Source organism: Gallinula chloropus (assembly GCF_964237585.1).
Source record: "Gallinula chloropus genome assembly, chromosome: 7".
Taxonomy (NCBI): Eukaryota; Metazoa; Chordata; class Aves; order Gruiformes; family Rallidae; genus Gallinula; species Gallinula chloropus.
In genome coordinates this window covers 3,419,382-3,441,691 of record NC_140092.1, presented here as the reverse complement: position 1 = coordinate 3,441,691, position 22,310 = coordinate 3,419,382, and the positions used below count along the sequence as shown (strand labels likewise).

The 22,310-nt window shown below is 40.2% G+C and overlaps 1 protein-coding gene across 2 annotated transcripts in view; it reads left to right on the top strand.

Moving 5' to 3' along the window:
- Positions 1-22,310, top strand: part of STK32B (serine/threonine kinase 32B) — a gene marked incomplete at both ends in the record, with an annotated part of 141,752 nt that overhangs the window by 74,340 nt on the left and 45,102 nt on the right. For both annotated transcript variants that reach the window (XM_084266665.1, XM_084266666.1), the window contains one exon: positions 3,775-3,948. In XM_084266665.1, coding sequence (XP_084122791.1) covers positions 3,775-3,948 — 174 coding nt within the window. The remainder of the gene's footprint in view (positions 1-3,774; positions 3,949-22,310) is intronic.

Here is a 22,310-nt window from a genome sequence, read left to right as displayed (position 1 = left end):
ATTTTGCCTTTAGAGTAACTTAGTAATGTATTATTAGTATTCAATATCAGCCACATTACTATAATTAATTCTGTAGGTATTTCTCAGTTACCTGGTTAACATAAAAATCCCAAACAACCTCTGATTTTTCTTCAAAAACCAATCAGCCCTTTTGTATGTCATTTGCCTTTGAGCAGATAAGAAGCTTAGAAAAGGAAAATTACAATGCTTACTCAAAAAACTAATCTCCACTGGGCTCATTTGCCACCAGCCCCTCCCCAACCTGCAGCAATATTTCCAAAGATTCATTTTTCCAGTGGCTGGTATTTCACTCGCTGTCAATTCTGATCCTTAGACAAATAAATCAAGATCACTTATTTATTGAGATATTGAAAAAGCAAGAAGCTGAAAGGGAATGCTTCATATCATCTGAACAGAAAGAATACTGGATTTGTATAAGGGAGAGAGACAGAGGACACGAGTGCTTGTGACCATGACAAATGAAACCAGTCAGGGGCTGGTGCACCAAGTCCTGTGAGTCCTTAACACAGAGCAGCAGCAACAGTGTTCAGTACCCAGTTGCACAGCAGGACCTGGAGCAACTTCTCAGCATTCAGAAGTTAAATATTTGTAGCTACTGGAGCTAGTTTGTGGAATGTCCATCAGCTCCAGAGGCCTTCTGTTGTTTGCCCTGTCCAAACTCTCCTCTAGATTGTAGACTAGTAATTTCACTGGGGTGAAAATCTCTTGGAATGGTCTTGTTTGCAGCACCTTTAATCCCCTGTGGTCTGATCCAGCTAGTCAGAGAAAGGCCATCCATGCAGGTTTGACCCAACTGGTTTGACTGGGCAGTGAAAACATCATTATCCATTATGGCCTGATGCATATTGTTAGCATAATGATGTGTCAGCTGCAATATAATTTACAGTGGGTGAAAAAACATGCTGATGCACTGAACACATCCATCCACAGCATCAGTTCTTTCAAATTTGGCCTTTACAGCAGTATGCAATGACTCTTCTACAGGAACAGCAGGTACCACAGATACTTATCAATACAGAGCTCCTCAAGAGCTCATCCTCAGTGTTCATCATTCCAGCTTTAATGTCTAAAGGCAACTGGCTTGTGCCTCATTCAGAGGCTGTGACAGATTCAAGGCTGATGAGTGCCAACATTAACCATCCTTCTGAATCTCTGCTGGTTTGGGACTTTGTCTGTTTGGGCTCAAACCATTTTGTTCCAGGGGAAGAGTCATCTCTGAAAGCCTTCAGCTCTGTTTGTAGGGATTGCACCTACCTTACTACGTTCAACTGAGAGGCAAGGTGGAGTAGCAGTAGACCAATCAGTCACTAACATGTCAGGTCCAGAGACAAAACCAATCTCTCATCATCCCAGCCTGGATTCCCAGAGATGACAAATGAAGTCCTGGAAAGTCTTGGGGCAGTCCAGTGAGTGGAGGCTGGTTGAGCCCTGGAAGAAAGTATTATACGTCTCCACACTGTTCTTTGCTCTTCTCTGAGTGTGCTCTCTGTGATTCCTAAGCTGGATAAGTATCTAGTCTGACCTAGTGTGGTTGCTCTCACATTGTGATAGACTGTGAGCAGAAAGGATATAAAGACACAGTTCCATCAAGTGGTCTCCTTCACCTGGATGTGGGCAAGATTTCACATTTATTTCTGGGTTGTCTTTTGTCTAGACTGAACATTCATAGGTATGCTTCAAAACACACTCATTAGTTGCCCAGAAATGGGAATAGTCACTGAATTTAAAAGAAAGTTCACAGCAGTCACTCTTTACCCTGCCTTCATGCTCCAGCTCATGGTGGCTGAACCACTGAAGAAAGGGCTCAGGACATTTTCCTTCTCAAGACCAGAGGTGCATTGGAACCATTTTTACTGACACGTAATCACACGATTCCAGACACCAGGAGAGCTCTTTAGACACAATATTTCACTTTCACCTTCAAGCAGAGATTTCAGTCTGTGATGTTTCATTTTGGTTTTTTTTTTAATAGCTAAAAAGGAACCAGACAAAATCTACACTTTACTCAAGCAGTAACTGAAGGAAAAAATAGCATCTCTCATTACATCTGCTCAATGCTACAACTACTTCATTTAAAATAACAGCAGTGTCAAAAAAGAAAACAAATATCTTAAATATAACTGTGTGTTTAAGCTTTCCTTTTGCAATCGCTCCAGGGTCAGTAATGCACAACTGTCAGAGTAATTTGAATATAATTGAAGCCTCCTCTTTTTTAACATTTCCATTCTGAAATTCTGAGTCTCTGGAGGTGAGCAGACACCATGTGCCACCTACTTTACTATTTTGCTTCAGAGGTTTGACTTATGGAGAAGTAAGCTTAATGCAAATAAAATGGCTTTCCCCTCCTGGCATTTGGCAGGCATACAGAAACAGAAGAGCACAGTACCTGGAGTCACTCACTTCTCAGAACTGTGTTTGGAAAGAATAGAAAGCATTTAAATTCAAAATGAACCATCTGTGACAACCCCTAAGCAGTGCCTCATTTCAGAAAGTGCAAGCCTGGGAATGAAAGTGAAACTGTACGTCACTGTCAATTAAAATAATCTAATATAGACTTTTCTGCCTGTGGAGGGAGGGTGGGCACAGAATTTCTGGAAGCCCACTCTTTTTCATTTCCTTAGCATATATTTTACAGTTCAGGGAAACTGAATTGCACGTGTAGCCAACATGTATTACGTGCCTCGTGGGAGAAAAGGTGATGGAAGAGGCACTGTCATTGGGGATCACCTCTTAGCACTTCATATCCACAACTGGTATAAGCTAATATAACTTCCCCTGAAAATTACCTCTAAAAGAACTTCAAAATTTTAAAAAAGAGTGACTTTATATTATAAATACAGTGTTCTCCATTCGTCATTTGGGAAATCTAAGATGCTGTTTCTTAGTTGCATTCAGAAATGAAAAACAGAGTTTCTGACAGTTTACTCAAATCAGAAATAAACAGTGCTTAGTGCATAGCTAAAGTAAGTAGAAACACATGGAAATTCCTGCTTGCCCAAGAGCTATATATACACTATACATTGGCTGGCTACACCTTTGGATTTACAGGGTTTAAATCAGATCAGAATTTGGTCCTCAGAGTACTCAACAGGCAGTCTGGGAAAAGGTCCAGAAGAATTCAGTCAGTAACCATGAGGACTCTCTTATTTTATAAGGTATAAGTTGCAGACTGAAAAAAATATGTATTGTTAGGCAGTGAAATTACAGTTTTATTTCTTATTGAATTTGGAGCTACCTTGCAAGCCATAGAAAATATTCAGCTAATAGAACATTGTGTATATTTACTGAATCCGGAAAATACTCTTGGGACAGCAGTTCTCAATCCTGCCAGGGTATTTTCCACAGGCACTGAGCTAAAGTTATTTGTGTGTGAATACCACGTAGGGTTTCAAGGCTGCCTGTGTTGTTGCTGCTGTTTAGTAAGTCAATCGAATGAGTATATGGTTATTTAAAAATGCATAAACGTGGAAAGTGTTTTAAATACTGTTTTATCAACATTCAGGTGTAAATGTATGGTTAAAACAATCCAGATAGGACAGTACTGTTTCAAAGCTCTGCTTGCTTTGAATACTCAGAATCCCACCACAATCAAAGTCTGGCTGCTGGTCCACAGTGGTGAGAAACCAGTGCATGCCCTTAGGGGAAATCACAGACTTGCCATGAGCAGATCTACTTTGGGAGAGAGCTACCCCAAGAGCACAGCTGTGGCTGCATTACCAAGCTTGAGATCTCAGCTGTACCTCTTCCTTCCAGGTATTCCTTTCAAGATGAAGAAGACATGTTCATGGTGGTTGATCTCTTGCTCGGAGGAGATCTACGTTACCATTTGCAACAGAACGTCCACTTCAACGAAGGAACGGTGAAGCTCTACATCTGTGAGCTGGCGCTTTCTCTGGATTACTTGCAGAGGCACCACATCATTCACAGGTGAGGGAATTTCATTTGAGGGATGAGCTGCTTGCTTCTGACAGAGGAATTTATCACCTGTCTGATTACAAGGTTCTGTTTATTCAAAACGTATGAAAAGTTTCCATTGTTATCCAGTTGTGTAATTTGGCTGTGAAAAGGTATTTTAAAGTGTTTTCTTTCTGGACTCAGCCACTCACACTACCCTTTTTTTGGTTTGTTTTTATCTCCTACTATGGCATATGTTTTCTACTATGGACTTTAAGCACTAAATACCCGTAACAACACCCTGTCTGCCTTTAAATTAGTTTTAGTTCTCCAGAGTCCCAATGTTCCTGAAAACAAAAATGATGTAATCCAGCACAACATCTTCACACAACAACATCATCAGAAAAAGGACAGAAAACCAAAGGCTGAGAGTAATTTGTTTACTTGCACAATCTGCATGGGAGTCAGGCAGTGGAAGAGAGGTGGAGAAATAAGAGGAACAGTAGAAATAAATTAGACCAGTGATAGATGCTGCATCCTTTTTGCACTTCTTGGTTTACAGCAGTCTGTTATTTTTTACTGCCTTACAGCTGGTAATCATAGCGTTCATGTCCTAAAAGGTGTTGATCATCAGGGTCTGTTTTCCTTAAACAATTCAGCATTTAACTGTAGCAGTGGGGTAACTTCTGGTTTTATGTCAACAGAAAAACTGTGAAATTATAAAATGATGGTCTTGAGTGTCTATTTTGCTCTTTTATGGTAAAGTCAGGATATTCCTCCATGATCTATGGTGGTCTGAATACAAAAATAGTGTTTTGTATGTTGCCAAACAGAATGTGATTTTTCAGAGACCAAACTAAACTAATGTGTGTCACAGATCTTCCAGTGTCCAGTATAAACAAATTCACTCAAATAAATGAATTGAGATTTTTCATCCCATCCATCTTCCAGAGCTGCCTCATCATTTTGCAATAAAGAACCAATAGCAAGGATGATCTGAAGAGGGAGATCTCTCTGATCTGAGGTGCAGTGGTAGATGGGTGTTCTGTATTCCTGAAAGTGCAAAGACAAAATTCAAGCAAACATCACAACAGTTGTTTTGCTTGCAGTTAAAACTCCCACAAATGTTGCAAACAATTTCTGAAATTTTGTATCTTTAGCACATTGTTATTGGTTGTAGTACATTTCCATATATTTTGCATATGTTTTCCTTTCTCAGTGAATATTTTAAAAGAGGAGCTCCAAGTCTCGCCTGACCTTTGTTTCTATGCCTTAAGGAATGGTCTGGGTGAAAAACAAATTGATGAGCGTTTTTCTCACCCTCATTTTAATGACAAGACATTTTATGCAAATAGGCTGTCAAAACATTCACAAGAGAATGCAATTCATAATCAAAACTTGTATTTTGCTACAAGCCTGTGACTTAGAAATGTTTCACAGAAAAGCCTGTGAGAGGTGGCAGATGTCTTGAGAGAAACGAGGACTAGATTGAAGTCACTGTGGTTGCTTATAGTTTCTTGTGACAGTGACTGCATTGCCACAGTCCAACAGTGAAATTGGGCAAGACACATTGTTCCCTTCTGTGGGACATAATCATCACTAGTGAGCACTTGATTTTACTTACTTTTCCCTCTTGCACTGGTTGTAATCTAGAGTAGCACCTTCCAACACTTGTTGATTTGCACCAAGGCAGAGGGAGGCGTGATGGGGTTGTGGAGCTGGTTGTTGACTCCATGTGGAGGCAATTTTTGGGGTTTGGGTTTTGCTTTCACTATACACCAGAATTTTTCACAAAACACTTGTTTCTGAGACCCAGTGGGGTGGGTCTCTCTAGCTGGTTAGCCAGGCTTATTGCTTAGGGTATAAAGGATCTTGTTCAGGACTCCGCCGTGTTATAGGAGTTTATTTTGAAGCTGGCAGACCTGAGATCTGAGCAGAGCTCTCCCACTTCACTGGTTACTGCCCAAACCACCCAACTCTGGCACGAGAAACCTTTTGTCTCTCATCTTCCCAACCACTACCATAAAATCCCAGATGATCTGTGTGCCAGTGAACATGTTTAGCCTGGAGCACCCCAGCACTTTCTGCCTCACCACCACCTGGAGCAGCAGTCTGTGGTACTGGTCTTTACCAGCTGTGAGTCTCTGTAGCATGGCTGGCATTAAGAGGACAGTGCTGATTTAATCTGGGTCTTGAGCTGAGCCAGCAGTGATGCACAGTGAGGAGACAGGTAGCCAATATGTTGCTGGTGCAAACACCATCTCAGTAAGAGATTAAACCCATGAGCTGTTTGGCATCTATACCTTGTGGTAGCAGACTTCAGCAATGTCACTGTGACCAAGTCCTTCCAGCCAGCATTCTTGTGCTAACCTGCAAGACTGTATTAGATCTTTCACTTTTAAACGAGTGCATTGGCAGTAAAAGGGAGGGGAAAGGGTTAGTGAGTCACAGAGTCATTGAGACAGCCCCTACTAAATTTTGTCTGTGCTACAGAGAAAGAATAGTTGAATGATTCATCAGACTGGGTAGGAGGATTTTCAAATTGCAGTATTACAGGGAAATGAATATATGATGTGTGTGTCATGAACTTAACTCCTCCTCAGTGTTTACAGATGTGTATGACATGTGTTCAGGTTTCCATTACTGTTGCATACAGCAACATGACAGAAGGGGTTTTTTCCAGATGAACCTGCAGCCCCAGGACTTTGCTATAGCAGGAACTGGTGATGAAGGGGACAGGAACTATCCAGCATGTATGAATGGATGAACAGTGTCCAGATCAGTGCGATGCCAGTTCCCCTTGGAGATGCCGTACAATGGCTCTGTAGGTGCTGATGTGGTTAGTGTTTCTGTGCTTTGAACGTGGCAATCATTTCAGCAACAGAGGCATTGTTTCTGCAGGGACAACTTTAACCATAAATAGTGTAGAAACCACTACCATTCTGGTCTGTTTATGAAACGTGTAGTTTTTATTAATCACACCCATATATATAGATCCAAATTTGTCACACAGAGTCCTGCACTAGTGGATTTATTTGTTATGGCACAATAATGAATGCCACACTGTGTGTCTTGCAGCTTTATTGTGGATGTTTGCATTTGCATAGGTATTCGGACAGAATTATAAAGACTTTAAAAAGAAAAGCTGCAAGTTTCAAGTTATGATCCCAAGACTGCTCCAGGCAATTTTTTTACTTAATTTATACAACAGATAACTTTGAGGTATATCTAAATTTCTGGTCACAGGTAGCACCTAAGCCACAAAACCCTATTTCCCCTCAGTCCTATTGTAGTAATACTTGTTGTGTTTCAGCCCCAGCTGGTAGCTGAGCACCCCCCAGCCCACATTCACCCACCCCCAACAGCAGGATGGGGAGGAGAATGGGCAGACAAAGGCAAACCTTGTGGGTTGGGGTCAGGACAGTTTATTGGGACAGCAAAGTGAGGGGGAAAGAACAGCAACAGGACTTATGACAGAATACACACAGTGAGTGATAACACAAGGAAATTTACTGAGCTGACAACTGACCAGGCACTTAGCCCACCCTCAGCCCATCCCAGAGCTGTGCCAGAACAATATTTTATCCACATTATTTCTTAAATTAAAAAGCAGAAAAACCAACTTTAAAAGTTGGATGAGAGATGTTTATTGTAGACGTTCAGATCCAGTACACACTGAAAGGTTCCTGATAATTCACATGGTCTCATTCATTCTCCTACATTGGATTGAAGCTGGCGTTCTGCATTAGCTGACATCAAGTTTCAAGATGGTATGACTAAACACATTCTTTCCAGCACTGCTTGTATAATACCAGTGAATAATGTGTTGGACAAAAGTTTTCCCATCAAAGGCTGAATAAACTTATTTCAGCCATGAGTAACTCAACCTCCTCCTTTCACAAATGTCGCTGTTCATACATTTCAATAAAACCAGCTGCTCCCTCACTGAAGCAGGCTGCCCATTTTCATTCAGCTAGTTCTCCCAGCAGTAGCTCCAGTGTTGCCTCTCCCAGGATGTTCTTGCAACTGGAGCCTTGGCTCGGAACAGCGTTGGCCCTTTGGTGCTGCGGCTGCTGCCCAAGTAACACGCTCGTGCTGATAAAATCACGTTTTCTCTTTCTAAGGGGGCAGGTGTTAACTGCATTGCTCTTACAACTTTTCATCACACTTTGGCTCCATCAGTTTTCATCTGCTCAGAAAGGAGGCTGGATGTGGCAGATGTCTGGAAAGGAAAGTGCGATAACCTTCCAGCACGATTTTAGGATGCTGACTAGTTGTTTCATCTCCATCCCCAGGGCTTTATTTCAGTGGCACTTTCTAATGCAAACCCGTGTGTGTGTATATGTGTGCATATATAAACATAAGTATAACATTTTGGTTGAGGCATAACATAACTGAAATCGGTCTGGCTTGGCGGGTCTGTGCTGTGTGGCAACTGTGATCACTGCTCTGTCTTACATTCCTCCAAGTTCTGCTTCCAACTGTGAGTAGCATCAGGAGCTATTCCAGCTCCAAACTGCTACTCAGCAGCAGTGTAGGGTGGGCAAATGGAAAACGATGACAAATCAAGCATTACATTTTACTCTGTCAGCTGATTCACTGCAGAGTAAGGGTGTCTTGCTGCTACCAGCTAGATGAAATGTTCTTTTTGTTCAGCACTGCTAGGCTATGCTATGGTATAAGAGATTCCTCTTTGTTCATTACCACTGAGCCTTTCAAGGTGTCCAGCAGTCTGCTGAAATAAGATAATATGTCCAAATGATTAGACTCTTCTTTAAAATGGGTCTTCCCAGTCTCGCTTGTGACACCATATATCAAAAGAGCAAACTCTGATTTAAGATGTTCCCTTCATAGCACTATCCATTTAGTATGTAAGCAGTAAAAAGGTTTGGAAATGATTTGAAGATGGAGAATTTGACCTTTGTTCTTTCTCACAGATGTCACAGGCAGAATAGTGCCAACCTGAGATTTACCAGGACACATTAGAAGGACACAGTTCCTTACAGCTTGTAATAGTAGTCTTTCTTGCTGGTGAGCACATGCAAGTGAAGAAGAAAATTTAATAGTCTGAAGGAGATGAAATGGGGGGAAAAAATAACCATAATGTGACTAATAGTCATAAGCATTACCAAAGATCATGATAGGTCAAGAGGGCTGTCCATTGAATTGTCCTAATTTGCCCTCCCATGTCTCTTCCATGCCTACCTTTTAGGAAGAGAAATCTTACACAAGCATTCCTCAGGGCACATGATATGCAGTAAAATACGATACATCCCTCAGATCCACAATTTATCATCCTGTTGATGGTTAATGAGATTAAATGGTTTCCTTCCTTCCATCCCCCAGTCCTCAGTATTGAAATTTTGATCATGAATCATCTTCAGGGATTCAGCCACGGAAGGAGATGATGCTGACAGAATTGAAGCAGAGCTCTGTGTTCAAGATTATCTCAGGTCTCCATCCGCAAATCTGATCTGGTTTATGCTAGTTTTCTGCTTTAGTATATTGCTAGTTTCTTTGTGGCCCAGGCACTGTGAGTGTTATCAGAACCATCTTTCTTCCACAGAAATCCACAACAAATTTCTCAGTGTTGCTTTAAAGCTTCAGGTGTTTATAGTATAGGCATCTGCTCCCAGCTTATGTATGGTAGCAAAGATCACTGCATTAATAGCATGTGGGCATTATAATTCTAAATATAATAATCAAGGTTATTAATAACTACATTTAAATAATTTGCAACAAGTAATTGTAATCATTAGGCACTCCTAGTTGAGAGGCATAACAGTATCCACAGTATTAATTGCCTCATATGGTACTGCCTGTCTTACCCTGTTTTTGTGACCCTTTCCCCCAACCTGCCAACCCCAGGTGGTGTTGCTGTCCCCACCTCCCCGTGCTAGCTTGGAGGGAGGAGAGGCTGAACAAAAGCTTCTCTCACCAGCAAGATCAAGCTAGCAATGGAGTGAGCTCTTAATTAACAAGGGAGAGAACAAGGGCTCACCCCCTCCGATAGAACATTGATCCTCTTTTTTCCAAAGCTTTGGTGTTAACACTGTATTAAAAATATTCTGATGTGTTTGCATCCTGGCTATTTCACAACATCACAACTGTGTGCAGGCATATTCTCTCCACTGAAGTGCCAGATTTGCATGCAATGTGCTTGATTCATTTTTTTGTAGTCAGTGAAGAAATTTAGCATCTTTGATTAAAGCACGGAGATGGAGAAAGGGAATATGCAAAAAGACTGTAAACTTCAGGCTGAGGAAAGTATAAACCAATAGCAACATATGGACAATTGCTTCTGTCTCCTGTTTCTGCTTTAATGGTTGCAACATTTTTTTCAGCTTAGATGAGCAATGCATACATGGAGTATTCTATCATTCCCTTGGAGATTTACTTACAAGACAAGTTTTGTTTTAATGTATGGCAAAATAGCAGAGAATTAAGGCAAAAAGTGCACATCTATATTACTTCCTCAAGAGTGCAACAGTCTTTTATATCTCAGGAATTGAGGAAATTGTCCATGGTGTGGCAGAAGGACTTTTCATTAAAGGATATTGCAATTTGAGCTTCCTCCTTTCTTGCTTTAGAAATGCATTCAGCAGCTTTCAGTACAGCTTTGATATTTCAGGTGAGATGTGGTCTGCTTTGTACGATTTTTGACTTATATATGTGGAGGGTTGAGAAAGAGTGGGAGTTATTGCTCTGATCATCTGACAGTTTCATCTTTCAAAACAAATCATCTGGTGGGCAGGAGCTGTAATTAAGATATAGATTGCTATGAAACTTGTACTCTGAAGTTGCCTTCTCAACTTGTTTTCTCTTGCATTTATTCTCTATATCCTTTTTTGGAAGCTCCTCTGGTCATTCCCCTGAGATTATTTTCAAACATTTCTATATCCTTTGTGAACTCCTATCCCAACACCCCTGAATGAGTTTTACAGAGGAGGAAGTTCAAAGCTTTGATGCTGTATGACAGGCAGTCCTACTGATGAGCCCTCGCTTCTCCCAACACGTGTGTGCACAGCTTGCACTCATCCCGCAGGGAATTTCCTACCAGCCCAGGGGGAACAACTGCACTTCCCTGCCACAGGAGACTCAAGGCAAGCCTGCAACTCTGCAGCTGTGGTGCTCCTGCACATGCAGAACTGCCATCAGCAAGGAAGGACTTTAACACGTAGTACCAAACTGGTCAAGGTGGGAGCAGCGCTTGGGAGGCTTTGAAAGAACCCAAACTTGTTAAATTAGATTCTAGTCAATTTTGTCATATTTACACTAATTATCAAAATCATCTTTATAGTCAGAGTAACAAGAATGAGAAATTACCTTCTTCCAGTGGCTAGTAGCTTTTATTCAGTCATTTACCTTGTTCATCTTGTTACTCACACGAAACTTTGGTGCTGTGCTGAGTGCAGAGGGGTTGCTCTCTAGTCTGGTGATAAAAACAATAGAAGGCTGGAGCTTCTTTTAATTTTTTTCTTTTCACAGTGGCTGTTCTGTGTCTAATCATGTTATATTCTCATGGTTTATTTCAGTGATATTCTTATTGCACATTTCACACCTTTTTTTTTAAGTTTGGGGGTTTAATTATGAGCACAGGTATTTTTGAAGATAAATGATATGATAAAACTGTTAGCCCGCTTTCTGTACGGATACTGTCTGCTATCAGGATCAGTTCAGACTGCAAACATCTTGACAATCAAAATATATTTTTCTCTAGCTTTATTCAGCACTCAAATTTTGTTAGCTTTTTAGTAAAAACACTGCTTAAAATCTCATCTTTCTCTAGTTATTCAAAGTCAAACGATGTGCAGTGGAACTGGAATGATGAAAGACTTCATGAATGATAAAAAAAACACTGCAAGAAAAAATAACAGTGCAGAAGGTATCAATTTTTTAACAGTGGCAGAAAAACAAACTGGTCGAACAAATTTGTGCTGAGCTCCGGATGCCCAGCCCATGAGTTCACAGTTTGGACTTTCAGTGAACGTGGCTGATTTTTCAACCAGTAGTAGGAAAAAACTGGACAACCAGTAGTAGGAAAAAATAATTAATTGGTGCTGAGATAGATGGACCTGAGTGTACCAAGAACAAAAAAAGACATCATGTCCCTGCGTGAAGCGTGGCGGACGTGCCTAGAGGGGCACTTGGAGGGCTGAAGAAGAGGCAAGAGTGCAGAGTGTGGTGCAAGGTATGGGTAAGGGGTGCCCCTCTTGGTCATTGTCAGGGTCAAACCACTTTATTCACCCACTGTGAAAAGCCTTGCTCTGAGTTCTGCAGACAGGAATTAACACACTGGCATAAAAATTAATCTCTTGGTGTATTCCCAGAAAAGGTACTGATGTGGGGAAATGCAGCCTTGGGTTTGCTATGTTTCTCTCTCAAGTTGCTGTAAAAAATAAGATATGTTGCTCTTTAAAAATACTAGGTTGATAGGTCTTCTCAATGAGTATCACAGGTCTAGGTCAATAATTGAGCTATCATTGATAATCAATAATAATTACCAATATAGTCACTTAGCAAAACTTGCTGAGTGGAAAACCTATTGCCAGAATGCTGCAATTCTCAGCTTTTATGCTAATGAAATGTATTAGTTGTCTTGGCTTCTGCCTTTAAAATCTACAGACTCACAGTTTGCCTCTTAATTTAGGATGCTACAGAATTTTCCCCTGATGGTGCTCCCTCAATTCTCTTCTGCAAACCTACTCAGGCATAGAAATGCTTTACAGACCGACCCCAATGCAGACACATGCACTTACATATGTATAGAGGGTTGAACACTAATTAAAGTACCAGTTTATTTCCCTGAGTCCCAGAGTACCTCTGCTACTGAAAATGAGAACTATGAGCACACAGGCAAGGATGTCCATTTCCAGACAACAGGGTTTTTATCCTGTCATTATTGTTTGTTTTCTTTTCGAAGATATGGTGTCAAAAAGGCATAGCATATGAGTTCTGGAGGTGAGAAACAGAATTATTTGCCCTTAGTTGTCTAGATTTTTTAACATAGACATCAAAGCACTGTATCTCTTTAGTTAATGGGAATAATGGTGGTGCTCAGTCACTTTTGACTATTCCCTCCCAAGAAATACTTGGCCACCAGTTTCCTTACACCAGACAGGATTTTATCTCTCTAAGGTGAAATGTGGTTCCAGTTGTACAAAGGCAGCTCTGTGTGGCAGTGCCACGTTCCTTGGATGCCACAGATCAGCTTGTGATGGCCACTGGTCTGGAGGGGAGTGAGGACCCCCTGGGCTGCTTCTTCAGACATCCCCTCTTAACCTCCCGCAGATAGAATGTCATAGAAACCCTCAGAGGATTTGATGTCAGAAATGAAGTGGATGTTTTATTTGATGACACCAGTGAAATTCTTAAGCATGGAAGCTATTTTAACTGCAGCCCAATTTATCATGTATGAAGGACTGCGTTCTTTGTGGTGTGAGGTGACGTCAAATGAGACAATGAGCGCCAGAAGCGTGACTCCTACAAGAGGCTTAAATACCTGCCTGTGCTTCTGTGATAACACATTACAATAATTTGACTTGAGCACATCCCCAGTTGCTTTCATAATTCCACACAGCATGCAAGATGTTTCCTATGTTTTTAAAAACTTATTCTACAGTTCACCAAGTTTTAAATGCAGAAGGCTCTGCTTTTGTTTAGTTTGTTGTTCAAGCAAGTGGATACCCAGTCAACACAGCCAACAGAATCTAGACAGCTATTAGGCTCATCCAAAAAATGGCATTTTGTCATCTGAATGGCTCTTTACACACTAATGACCAGGTTGTTTATACATCCATTGATTATAAATGAGGATGTAGATGCCTAATTCACAATAGACCCTAATACAAGCATCCTAATCTGGGAGTTGAATCTCATCTCTGTTTTCACTTGAGTAAGTAGCAAGAATAATCCTTAAAATTATTTCCATGCAAGTAGTTACTGTAGTGACAGTTTCTCTGCAAAGAGTCTGGTTTAAACACATCTTCAACCATACCACACTTTTGTCTAGTAATCTTAACCAGGACGTTGCCACACTCTGAGGTTTCAAGTAATGTTACCAGTCTTTCATACCTTATCCAGGTTCATCAAGAGGAGTTGGAAGGCTTGGCTGTTTGATTGCAAGCAATATGTTGTTGACATCTCTTACAATAAGGAAACTTGTTTAAAAAGGTGCTGTACTGGAATGTGAGCTGTGGTTTGGGTTAAATACAACTTGTCACATCTCATCTGTTTTAAACACCAGTCTGCAGGAATGCATATAGGTATTGCTCTGTGAGTTTCTTTGTAAATGTTCCTTCTTAGAAGTTATTATTAGAAGCAATTTATTACATTCCATCCCTTGATAGGTGAGGCTATTGGTAGAAAATTGTCATGAGATTTCTGTTCAAAACACTGATGATTAGTTGGAGGGAGAAAATGCACCACAAAATCAGATATTTGCCCTTCTGTTTCATATAATTCATCCATCTGCTGGTGGATTGCACAAGAAGACCTACCTGCATATGCAGGACATGGAAGTTCTCTTGACTGTGGAATATAATCAGCCTCTTCTCTGTGATATGTCCTGGCTGAGTGTATTGTGGGGTCTGAGGAGGTCGGTTTGAGGAATAAAAGCCCAAATACTTATACTTAGGGTGCTCAGCACAAGCCAGCAGGAGATGATGGCAGTGGTGAGGGTCACTGGGAGTCTAACATTCGTGCTAGAAGTTGGGGTTTCATATCAGAGTGAATAAGAGAGCATTGCATGGTTGTTTTTTGCTTGCTGGTCTACAGACCTTCTCCCTACTACACTGTACTGCTGACACTTGGATCACTTGGGAAACAGTTGTTAAACAAGGGTATATTATTGTTATGGATTCTGCTGTTCTAGCAGGTATCTAATGAACTGTTGTGTATAGCAGTTGGTAGGACTTTTGAGGCAAATGTTAGGGATATTATACAGATATTACACACTGTGAAGGGCAGTCGACTTCAGCACACTTGTGTGTTTGCAATTCTGATATTTTCTTTTTGAGTTTATCTGAAAAACTGCATAAACTCTTGGAGATGTGATACATCTGAATGGATCTAATCTATATTTCATGCATTAAAAAAAGGGGAAAAAGTAGCAGCTATATGAATTTCAGCTGTTGCAAAACACCCCACTTTCAATGCTAGCTTTTTACAGCAGAGAAAGCCAAACCTGCTTTTCAGTAGCTATATTCTCCAGATTTATCTTCAGGCAGAGAAAAAATGTTACGAATTTCCTCTCTCATTTACTTTCACACATGGATTTCTCTTGTGTAAATTGGAAAAGGACCCATGTCTTTTAGTAGAAGGAGACCAATACTAGTGCAATTGCTGGCAGAGTACACACTGAGTACATTCTCCCCCACATTCCTCATCAGACACACTCATGTGGTATCATGGAAAGAAGCATCACCATTCCAATGTATATGTTTTCTTGCTGGACCAGATAATTCTTTCCAAATGCCATATTCCAGTTAGCATCTAATGAGGCATATGCACTTCCCGTGGTTATCAGAGGTGTCACCTGTTCTTGGAAGCTGATTTACACAAAGGGTTATGACCCTTGTGTGCACAGAATGTCTCAGCAATACTTGACACTACAACACTGAAAAAATTAGAGCCATCAGCTGTGAGACTATCAACAAATTACCGCTACATGGTGATTCTGCATGACTCCTTCCACGTCTTCTGGAGAAGCATTTGGCTGAAAAGACTTTATATTGGAAATGTAGTGATGTTTTGGCATCACCACAGTGTTGGCAGTTGTTCAAAGTTCCTCTTAGAGCTACCCAAAAGTCCAAGAGCTATAGTCATGCCTAGCATTAGCTCTAGAAAGCAGTTCTAGCAAAGGAAGTGGCACATTTGTCATTACTTTGAGTCCTTTAGGCAAGATCGATTGCCTGTGAGTCATTTGTGCTGGTTAGTGCTCCCTTGGAAAAGAACCTCTGTGTCCAGAAGAGGAATCCTGGATAACAAGGACAAAGTGAACCTTTCTCTTTTCTAGCTTTAATAGCATATAAGAATCTTCACCCATTTTTATTGCTATTTCAGTATGTAATTACCTCTGTGATAGTCATGTGGTATCTTCAGGAAGAACAACATAATGAAATATTCTGTGTTTAATATTTTTATTTAACATCTATGCAAATTCAGGAACTGAACTGAACAGAAATTGGAAGGGCTTAGTATAGAATTCCTGGTTTTTGAAAAGCTCATTTTCTTCACCCCAGTATAACAATATCTACTACAACTATTTGTCTCAGCTACAATGGACAAATACAGCGTTTCCAAAGACCACTGGCCATTCAGAGAAATGTAGATATCATTACTGCCACCTATTGTTACAAACAGAAAATTGAAGATATTTTCATAATCTCACTTTTCCAAATGGAGATAACATTGGAAAATGCCAAGCTTGTTTCAGTTGAAGTGTTTGTAAATAAGCATGTTTGGGTGCTGCCTTTGACAGCTTTATTTTCAGAGCTGTATAAAATTGGCCAGTACAAGCGCTAAGAAAATCCAAGATCTTCCTAAACACCTGGTAAAACATAGTACTAAATTAAAAATCAAACGCAGGCACTGTAATACTCAGCAGCAGAATAACATACTTTTATATATATATATATATAGGTACGACAATCCCAAGCTTTGAACCAGAGGTCCAGAGGCGTTTTAAAGGTACATAGGAAGAGGTAGGGTCATCATCACTGAGAGGTCTACATCACTGAGAGCTGTTTCACTTGCCACAATTATTACAGTGGTTATATCTTGCCTACAGACTAGAAAATGGTCTTGTTGCCACACAGGTTGCAACGCAGAAGGAAAAGGCTGCAAAATGTGATAATGGGCTGGGTGATTGGATTCTCATTAGCATCACATGAATGCATACTCCCAGGTAATTAGCTGGGACTTGTTATGGATCTTTTTGTTTCTGCATTAACGCCCCAGGAGTGGGAATTGCAGACAAAACATAGGATTTCAAACATAAGGGATTTTAAATAGGAAGACCTAATAAGCAGATATGGGATTTTTTGCAAAGCCTACTGCCTCGCTAAATATAATAAATGTTCATTAATAAAGCACCACAGATTGTATAATAACAAAATTACAGATTTCTTATTGATGATAAATATATTATTTGGGCTTGCACGTATAGAATCCTGTCAAAGGTGTTTCGGTGTTAAGGAATGATTTTCAAACCATTCCTCATTCTTTTAACATAGAATTCTGTGGAATTCTATTAATGTCTAGATTTAGAAGTTGCCTTAATGAGAATTGTGAGATTTGAGCATAAAATTAAAGTATTATTAAACTATTAAAACACTGTGAGAAAAACGGATTAACTTTCAGGTTGTTACATCTGTCAGTCTGAGCATTTCTTGAAGGAAGGAGTTAATTTTTCTAAGACATCTGATATCTGTCTATCCACATACATGCACTTGAAAAAAAGTATCTTCTACAGTAATTTGATTCTAAAACTGGATCTGGGAAATCACTGTAAAACTACAAATTTGACTCCATGTTTTATTTGGAAACTGAAAAACAGGTTTTTTGGGTTTTTTTTTCTTTTTTTGTGAGGTGTTTTTTTTTTTTTTTTGGATGGAGATGGGGCTAAGTTCCACTGGACAGAACTTAGACTACTGAATATTTTAGAGTTTTTGACATTTCAGACTAGGACAGGACACTGAAAGCAATGCCCTTTGACACTGGAAGTCCTCTGTGTACAACAGGCTCCAGAAAGTGCAAATGGAAACTGCTGAGTTGATTGAATGAATTATTGTGCCCTTTGCTTCCCAAAAGACAAGTTTTGCATGGGCATCCTGGCACAAAACAACAGTTTATTCTGCTTTCAAGCAGAATTAGTGGATCTCAGCTGTGCTGGAATTTTCTTATTACTCAAGAGAGAAATAGCTGAAAAGGATGCATTGTTTTTTATTTATTCCTATAAACAGCTCAGCCAAAGCCATGCAACAATAAATTACCCGTGTAACTTCTCTCTGGTTGTCAGTGAATTAGCCCAAGTTTAAATATCTGAAAATCAGGACCAATAATTTTTCATCATCTTGATCACTTGTTTCTGCATTTTCTGTCTATACCTATGACCAGTGTCTTATGTTAATGGACTTTGTTTCTTCATTCCTGTTTTAGTCAGACACCATGAACTGTGCAAGCCTGTTTCTGAACTGAATTATTCTAGTGGCTTGGGTGTCAGATGTGGTGCTTTGTGGAAACACACCCAGATGTTCGGGTTTTTTCTTTACAGATCTCTCATAATCTCCTCAGCTGATTTCCAATCTTACTGAAGTCTGTAAATTTCAAAATTACAGCGATTCAGAGGGTTGTGTCACACTCTGGCATTCATTAGAGCAGGAACAGGAGGCTCTGAAGGTCTGCTTTATGAAAGGACAGTAAGTGGCAGTAATTGCTGGTGAGATCTATGTGTGGGGCATGTGGACTGAGAATCAGAGGTCTGGGGCAGATTCCAATCCATCTGATAGGAATCATCAGTGAAATGCTCAGATTCTTACTGATTTTGTAAGAAAACCATTGAACATTTCTTGAAACTAGGAAGTGTGTTTGCCAGGAACAAAAAACTAAAAAGATAAATGAGTGATGAGGTGTCGATGAAATGAAGAGAGGATCCATCAGGCTTCGTTAAGGCTATTTCTCAAACAAGCACTCTTGGTAGGTATTCTGCATGGTTCAGCTCTGGGCAGTGCATTAGCTCTGCGCTGCCCTTATAGAAGCAAAACACCTCTGTCCAAATCCACCTCTTGGCTGGACAGTGTCCAGTATATATTGAATTTTCCTTTATCAAAAATTTAACAATTTTTCCATAAGAAAACCTCACTCTGTGTGCACACTCTGTCTTTACCAACCTCTTGCCCTGGACAGGTGTATTATTTGTGAATCTAAATATCTAATAGGAAGAAAATACACCCCTTGTCTGTGGAAATCTGAATTTAGTCACATTTATTTCCATAATTGAAGACTTTTTTTTTCCCTTTATAGTGTATTATAAGGTTCATTTCAGTGCTGTGATACAGTGATAAATCTCATGAGAACCCAAATAATCCATAGATGAAGCTTTTATTTCCCAACTCATTGCCATTTTTATGTAGAATTATTTGTTAACAATGTGAAGTGGTGTCAATGAACCAGCCTTTACTTTTTCCCTGGTCAAATCACCAACCATATGCCTTTCGTTTCTAGATCAATATTTGAAGTGCCGTGGTATTAATAGAGATACAAAGTCACTAATTTCACAGAATCACAAGGTTGGAGAAGTCCTTTAATATCATCAAGTCCAACCATTCCCATCCTATGCTAAACCATATCCCCAAGTACCTCATCTACCCTTTCTTTAAACACATCCAGGGAAGATGACTCAACCCCCTCCCTGGGCAGCCTGTTCCAGGCCCTGACAACTCTCAGTAAGAAATTTTTTTCCTAACATCAAACCTGACCCTGCCCTGGCCCAGCTTCTTGCCATTTCCCCTTGTCCCATCTCCTGTCACCTGGCTGAAGAGACCATCGCTCACCTTGCTACAACCTCCCTTCAGGTAGTTGTAGGTGGTGATAAAAATACAAATAGAATATTAATAATTCTTTCCTACCTGGAAATTATATGCAGCACTTTACTGTACCTTCCACCTTCAGGCAGCTTGAGCTCGACATCTGTAGCTAAGGCAACTGAAGAAAGCTAGAAATGGTTTCACAGGCAACAAGTGGCAATTAAAATGTGATTTTTTCCAGTTTGTTTCTCCTTTGTCAGCATCCTTGAGTTTCTTGGGCCAGTTGTTACATTATTTGTATTAGTCACATTATTTATGTTTGTAAGCATATTATGCTTGGTCCTGTCACTGAGTAATGACTTTGAAGGTTTCTCTACTCCCATTTCTGTGTTGCTCTGATTTTTCTGCTTATAAAAAAAGTTGGAGTACAGACTGAGAAAGTTGTGTTTATGAAATCAGTGTCAAGGACACTTTCATAGCTGTGCTGGTCGTTGCTTGGTGAATGGTTAGAGGGCAGCCCAGGGCTCTTCTGATTGCAAACTCTGAGTTTGCTCCTTGCAGAAGTCCTACAATTTCTAATGAGCTGGTTTGTGACACTTGGATTACAAAATGAGTGTTTCACTTCGTTCTCTTAGCTGGGGATGTGTATACCAGGAAACCCCTGAAGTTGAAGCACTGAACTTCACACCCTGTTGTTTGCACATGCTTGCTAATGGGAAAAATGGGGTTTTTTGAAAAACTGATGTGTAGCCAAAACAAATTTAACTTACTTAACACATTTGATTTTTAACTGTTTAATGAAAGAGTTCTTATCTTTTAAATCCACCTTCCCAAATAAAAACTGGTTTTACTTTTAAAATGAATTTAAGTAGATGGTCTGGCTTGGGACATTTATTTAAAGGAATTAGCTGTCTTTTGTGTAACAGGTGCCAGAAACTCTCCATTCTGAATATATCCAGTAACTTTAATTGCAGTGCTCCTAGACCTAAAAAGTCCTCCTTGACTGTGCTGAACCTCCCCTGCCCTGTACCTAGCAGGCAGCAGCCAGTGCAGGGGCAGAGCAGTGGCCTCGCTCCTCTGCAGCCTTCAGAGCTTTCAACAAGCTGCCTCTGGAGAGGAGACCCTTTAGTGCCATGCTGTAAAATGAGGGCAACCCCATGCCAGAGTGCTGCTGGAAGGCACATGTGAATCTATGCATCACGTGCATCTTTGGGCATAGGATCCCAAAACGGCAGCATCTTCCTTAAGAAACTTGTTCACCTCTTGGCTTAAGTTAGCCCGTGACTTTTACTTGCTGTGAAAGCTGGTCAAAATAGCCCATTTTGAGATCTGGGGCGTGGTTCTGAGTCCATCAAGTTGTCACAGGCACTGAGGGGTTGGGCTGCTCTGCACAAGGAAACACACTCTTTTGTACCTGCCCCCAGCTACAGTCCTGCCTCTGAGCAAAGCGAGCAAAGTTGGCAAAGCCCGCGGTGGGGAAGCTCCCTTAAGGTAGGAAAAAAGGCTTTCTGGTCTCTCTGCATCTGTATCAAGTGGCAGCCACTGCCTGGATTAGTCACAGAAAGATAAGCACAGATCTAATTTTACCACTCAACTTTCTGAATATTACTGATGCAACTGCATGAAGAATGTATTTGATGAGACATACAGTTGTCAAGTGGATTTGTCACTGTCGTTTCTGGTGGCAATAAAAATGTGTAGTCTATTTAATGGTGCAATTCCATAGCAGGTATTCAAACTGTTCAAACCCATCTTCTTAAAAAAAAAAAAAAAAGATAGAAAAGGAACAGTCTTGTAATGAGCAATCCCTGGGTGCTGCATTGTTACAGACCTGGCTGTTACAGACAAAGCTGAATTTCTCATCTTGATCAGTCTTATTCCCAGTGAAGTACTAGATTGTACCATTCCAATTCTTAATTTTTGTTTTCTGAAACTGGGGAAAAGTTTGGCGTGATGTTGAATGTATCATCTGAAGCCAGAGGCAGGCCCTAATGTATTTGGGTGTGACCCTCAATATTTTTACCCACATGAACAGTGCAGAATCAAACTGGGCTTGGTAACCTTTGTGAAGTATAAACCCTAGGGCATGCTTATTTCCAGGGAATGTCATTGCTGTAATTTCAAGTTCACAAAAACTATTCAACATGAAATCACAGTTCCAGCTCTTATCAGAAAACAGTTATCTAAACCCAGGGATCGTTTTCTTACTAGCAAATGTATTTGATACCAGCTGAAAAGCAGCTCTTCTGAAAACTGTCTCATCAACCGAGAGATTAGGGATCATGTATAAAAATGTATAGGATTTCCTATGATAATTCCACCAAAGAGAAGTTTTATAATACAACCAAAGATATTTAATCCTATAGTTTGCCTGCAACTCATGACTTCACCATGTGAAAACAGGGGAAGGTGAGGTTTTGATACAGTAAATGAAATGACAAGTTGACTACAGGGGAGAAGAAAGAGACAAGTCAGTTTGTAGGTTTATGGGTGACATGGGCTCTAGGAGAGATTTACTCTGACATTAGAGATATAACTAGAACTGCTGCTAAATCAGGTAATTATAGATAGTCTGTACGTTGTGCAGAAGAAATATAGTATTTCAGTCTGAAATAATGATATAATTTTAAATTTCCATTCCAGATGGTGATTCATAGTGGGATCCTTTTCCTTACACAGACACATACACATCCTACATTATTTCCAAATGCTCAGGGAATGATTCAATGTAATTTCTTATTTATCCTACGTTTCCCCAGCTGCTGCTAGACAAATTGTAAACATAATCTTAGTGCAGATTACAATTTCATGTGATTCTCAGGAAGGGCTAAAAGGCTTGGAATTCAGCATACTGAACTGTAAGCTTCC